The sequence below is a fragment of the Nematolebias whitei genome, chromosome 9 (assembly GCF_014905685.2).
Source record: "Nematolebias whitei isolate Nwh7 chromosome 9, NemWhi1, whole genome shotgun sequence".
Classification (NCBI taxonomy): Eukaryota; Metazoa; Chordata; class Actinopteri; order Cyprinodontiformes; family Rivulidae; genus Nematolebias; species Nematolebias whitei.
In genome coordinates this window covers 15,167,504-15,173,093 of record NC_056506.1, presented here as the reverse complement: position 1 = coordinate 15,173,093, position 5,590 = coordinate 15,167,504, and the positions used below count along the sequence as shown (strand labels likewise).

Here is a 5,590-nt window from a genome sequence, read left to right as displayed (position 1 = left end):
GTTTCTTTATAACTGGAAGGTAATCAGGACACTTTTAAGTTAACTGGTTTAAAAAATGCACTTAAACATGAGAAATGTGAAACTATACTGAACAGGTCATTTATTTTATTTTATTTATTCATTAATTAAGAAAAAAATATTTAAATGCATAAATAAAATGGTTAAATCATATTTGAATTGTTTTTGTAAATTTATTTATATGTAAATAAAATGGGCATTTGATATCGCAATATATTGATCGCAGACTTGTGAATCGAATAGAATCGAAAACATATCGTGACTTTGTGATATCGAGAAAAATCGTATCGTCATAGAAACAAATCAATATAATATTGTATTGTGGTAAAGCTGGTGATTTACACCCCTAGTCTTGTCTTCGACATCTAAATCATAAATGCAACTCCCAGGCCTCCCTTGGAAAAGAGATCTGTGGTCCCAGTGGGATTTACCAAATAAATATTTCTGAACAGATGTTTGTCACATGAATGAATTGTAGTTATTTTAAAGTGGTGATTCTGTTTTTAAGAGTTTGTGAGTTTGAAGGAGAGCAGTGCTCTGAAACGACATAACAAACTGCAGTGTGAGCTCTGCTGGTTGTGGATCTTTTTGTCATTCTTCCTTTATGAACCGTTGGCCCATCACTCCCTCCAGTGAACTTTAGATGTGCATGTTTTCCTTTTACTTCACCAACAGCTGTCAATGTGCCTCTTAGGTCTGCAATCACAAAGCACATTTGTGACATGCTGGTTGATTTCAGAGTGTCGTCATTTTGGTCTCAGATCCTAATAATGTAGTGTGACCTTCAGTGAGGCTGTTAGAGGTCACACCCCAAAAAGCCTCAGGTCAAGGTCTCATACGATCTTTTTATCCCTGGATGTTGCCTCCTCTGCTTGCTGCCGGCTCTCTCCTTCAGCCTTTCATTCCACAGCACCACACAGGAACCACTGGTTCTGATTACATCTGAGCCGGTCAGACTGAACACAGCAGGGAGTAAATCTGACCCCCCAGGATTGAACACCCGTATGTAATTTCACTGACATTCTTTAAACTGTAATCTAGCAGAAAAGACCTGGCATTCTTTGAAGAACTCTTCCCCCACTCCACTTTTTCTGCCATAGTTTGGGATTAAGATCATGTTATGATGAGAAATGATGTGCTTTTAGACATTTTTGTCAAACCTTGAGAACATCATAATGCGCGCTCTCCTGTGATATCAGATGCCTTTTATCCACCTGACAAGGGTCTTGATCTTCTATCAACTTTAATGCGGCCCGAACCGCAACATGTACCCCCACAAATGTTATATCAAAACGATCTCAGCACTGTGATGTGTGCTGTTACTTTTATTACCATTTGAGTTACTATGGCGACGTAATTTGCAAACAAAGATGCCTTTTCTCTCATTGAAAAACACGTCGAGAATTAATGGCCTCTAATGCCACTTTTCCATCAGTAACGGTACAGCACGGTTCCAAGGCTTTTCCACTAGTAACGGTTCGTGGAACCAGTCCCTTTTTTCAGTACCCATTTCTGTGGTGTTCCAAGTGGGTCGAACTGGCACCAAAACGTGACGTCAGAACACTGTCGGTCACTGATTGGTCAGGGGGTGCAGTCACTGGCTGTTTGAGAAACTTTCACAACACCCGATCCGCCATTTGCAATAACTCAAACTTGAGGAGCGATTGGATCTATTTTAAAGATTTTAAAAACAATAATGACAACACAGTGGTCTAATGCTGAAGTGCAGGCGTTTTTTGTGCTTAGTGACCAACGACAAAATTCAGGGCGAGCTAGATGGAGTTCCACCGAAGCCTCGGAGCCCCCGCAGGCCAGTCAGGGCATTATCTCCCCAGCTCCGAGCTCCGCGGGTCACCACGGCAGATCCTATGAGCTGCCGATGCGTGCTCATGAAGGCCGGACCCCGAGCCCCGGCAGATGGGCGGACCGGGACAGGTCTGGGACGGAGGGTAGATACGATTTTACAAAACATTTTATATATAAAAAAATAATGTATTATTTTCCAACATTTTTCAGTCAGATTATCTGGACAGTTTCTTTTTTTTTTTTTTTGTACTGAAATGTTTCACCTTCAATCCGGAAGGCTTCATCAGTCAAGGAAACGCACAACAAAACTGATTCTTCCCTGATTCTGCATTCGGGCCTAAAAAAATCTGATCCGACCTGGCCCCAGTCCGCAGTCATAATTTCCGAACCCCACCCGACCTCACAAATTAACAATAATTACAGGGCCAAACCCAGAAACCCCCCCCAACATTTTTAATTAGTTATTAACGATCGGAGACACGCGACTGAATGGGGTGAAGATTTAGAGCTTAGAGGGTGTTTGTCATTTCATGGCCGTAAAAGAGCATTTAAACCCTGTTTCTGCTGCATTCTGATTTATTCAGACATGGACCGCTCTGACACGTCTGCTTTGAGATCTTACCTTTTTGGATCATCAGCCGCGCGTATCCACTGAGTGCAGCGGCTGAATGAACGTCCATTTGGGCGATGGATCACTTCCTGGCAGTACAGTCCCATCTGAAGCTTAACTGAACTTTTTACCTCTTTCAAGGCCGGTCAGCTCGCGGTGAAATGGCCGTATATGGCTGGTGAAGTACGGCAGGCCATGTTATCATATAATTGGATCGTGGCTGATCCTGACCTACTTAAAAGCCCGACACCCACCCGGCCCGCCCCGCCCCCAATTCGGGTCGGGTGGTGCCGGGCTTAGGGCTCAGGTTAGAAATGACAGCTCTAGTCTTTTTTATTGTTTCTTAATGTGGTGAGTCCATATTTTTGACCAGGGGCTGTTGATGTACAGTAGTCCCTCGCTACTTCGCGGTTCGTTTATCGCAGATTCGCTCTATCGCGGTTTTTCAAAATAAGATTGGACATGACACACAACTGGCTGATTGCTGGATGAGCCACACGATGGCCATGAAATTTTTATTTAAATAAATTATTTAAAATTATTTAGCACCTCCTGCAGCTTTGTGCAGCCCTTACTGCTGCAAGGTAAACTTCCTGCTGCAGCTAAACAGCTGATCAGCTGTTCAGCGTGCAGAACGGAGAAATGGGCGTGGCCAAGAGCACTTGCAGATGGCAAAGATCAGAGGAGGCAGAGAGCTGAAATCATGACATCCTGTATTCTTTTAGAGCGTTTAGAGTTTAGAAACATTGTTTAGAATAATGCAAGAGTGTGGGAAGGGTTTAAAATGCCTTTATATATATAAATACTAAAACAAACTACTACTTACTACTTGTACTACTATTCCTACTTCGCAGTTTTTCACTTATTGTGGATCTTCACGGTACGGATGCCCCACGATAAACAAGGGACTACTGTACATCCAATGATTACTTTCTGAAGGTTTAGATAAAATCCATCTTGCGGTTTATAAATTTTTTTGCTAACAAACACAGAAAAATACGGCATTGGGTAAAATCATTATTGTTCACTTTTCGATAGCGGGTGATAATGAACTTGGGGATTAGTGAATATAAGCTGTGCATTTGCTCAAAGTTCTTTTAAAAACAATTCTAGATTTTTTTTTCATTATGTGTGGAGTGGTTTGTCTCTGATTTTTATTTCTCCTCTTTATTTCAGTCTTGGACACACGACATATCTAAGGAGAAAGAGTTCCTCCGTAAGCTGGTGAAGGCCAACGTGATCACAGATCTCACCAAAGGTATCTGAGTTTACACGCACCACCAGCCTCCCTCTGCCTTTCCCAGCGGACACTGAAACTCAGCTGGGGAATGGACTGACGTGGGGAGAAGAGAAGTCCTTGGCGAGGCCAACCTTCAACCAGGGTTTTTACATCCAAGGAGATTAGAAAACAGATTACAAGAGGAGTTTTGTGGAAAGATGCACTCATGTGCCTTCTGAACCAAAGACTCCTGCTCACTGAAGCGGGGGGGGACAGGCTACAGGAGGACTGGACCAACTCGGTTCCTGTCCGTCAAAACCACAGTCCCAGTATTGCTGTGCCGGCCCTCCACTTCAGGCCCCCCCAAGTATCAAACAAAGAGTAAGAGCGACGATGACGCATTGGTTCATGGAAGCTTCAGTTTGAATTCCTGTTTAATTCATCGAGAGGAGAAGAAGTTGAGCAGAGTGGAGACGGCTCGAGTATTAGCAGTGCCAAATGTACCTCGTACAGGGGAGAGGCTGTCTCTCCTGCTGCCTGAATGTATTCACTTTACTCAGTGTAAATATTAAAAGTTTTTACTGTGCTTTTTAACAAGCGGTGATAGCTCCATGATCCCATCCCTCACCTTTTAGTTCTATGTGTGTGCGTCCAGATGGCCTTTGCGTGTCCTGACTGACATGCATTTGTGACAGCCAGAAAATATGGGGAGCCATGGGGAAGAAAAAAAATGTCTGAAAGAATAGGAGGACCCGGTGGTGTACTGTGAAGGCCAAAATTCAGAAAGTCGATGAAGGAATCAGCAAACAGTACTTTAAAAACTTCTGAACTGCCATCAGTTTCACTTCTACAGTTATTTTCATGGAAGTCTGTGATTTTCTTATTTTATTTTTATTTTTTGCAAGAAGTGAGCTTTAACACTTCTGGTGCATCACTTCCAGGAAGAATTTATTTACATTTCTGCAGAAATAACAGAATAATGCAAAAGTAATGGTTGTGTAAAGGTGTAAATCACAGCTTCTGTCTGAGCTGTTTGGAAATGTTCAACATCATGGTAGTTTTAAAGGCAGAGTCTAATGATCTTTTAAGAGATGTTCTATCAGAGAGTTATTAACAGTTTATCAGCTGTGGCCTCCCTTCTAGAGACCAGAGTCTGGAGAGGAGGCGGAAGTCCTCCCCCAGGCTAGGCTAATGGCTAACCAAACAAGTACCATCTTTTCTAAGACAACTCTTTTTAAAAACAACCTACTGATGTGAAAGAACTTTACAATAACTAATATATCAAAATCTCTTCATAACTACAGGAAGCTAAACAAACAATGCCAGCTGAAAGTGGAGAAGTTTAATGTTTGATAATGTGGTACGTTTTTGAGGAAACTTGGTTCTTGCTTGGCTAAGCTAGTCTGTAGCTAGCCTAGCCTGGACAAAGACTTCTGCCTCTTTTTCTAAACTCTGTTCTGACTGATGTCACGGCTGATAACATGCTAATAACTCTGTTAGATGACAGAACAAATAAATAAATAAATACAGTAGTCCCTCGCTACTTGGCGGTTAATTTATCGCAGATTCGCTCTATCGCGGTTTTTCAAAGTAATATTGGACATGACACAATTGGCTGATTGACGGATGAGTCGCACGATCGGCATGGAATTTTTATTTTAAATGAAGTATTTTAAATTATTTTGCACCTCCTGCACCTTTGTGCAGCCCATACTGCAGGATAAACTTCCTGCTGCAGCTAAACAGATGATAAGATGTTCAGCCTGCAGAGTGGAGAAGTGGGCGTGGCCAAGAGTGCATGCAGGTGGCAAAGAGCGGAGGAGGCAGGGAGTTGAAATCATGACATCCTGTATTCTTTTAGAGTGTTTAGGGTTTAGAAACATTTTTTTAATTATTGCAAGAGTGTGGGAAGTGTTTAAAATGCCATATATATATAT

At 42.1% G+C, this 5,590-nt stretch overlaps 1 protein-coding gene across 1 annotated transcript in view; it reads left to right on the top strand.

Annotated features, from left to right (window-relative positions):
* st3gal3b (ST3 beta-galactoside alpha-2,3-sialyltransferase 3b) overlaps nt 1-4,516 on the top strand; it is a 111,352-nt gene extending 106,836 nt beyond the window's left edge. The window contains exons 12-13 of the mRNA XM_037682009.1: nt 28-57; nt 3,611-4,516. Of these exons, the coding sequence (XP_037537937.1) occupies nt 28-57; nt 3,611-3,700 (120 nt within the window). The 3' untranslated portion in view covers nt 3,701-4,516. The remainder of the gene's footprint in view (nt 1-27; nt 58-3,610) is intronic.
* The last annotated feature ends 1,074 nt before the right edge of the window (nt 4,517-5,590 follow it).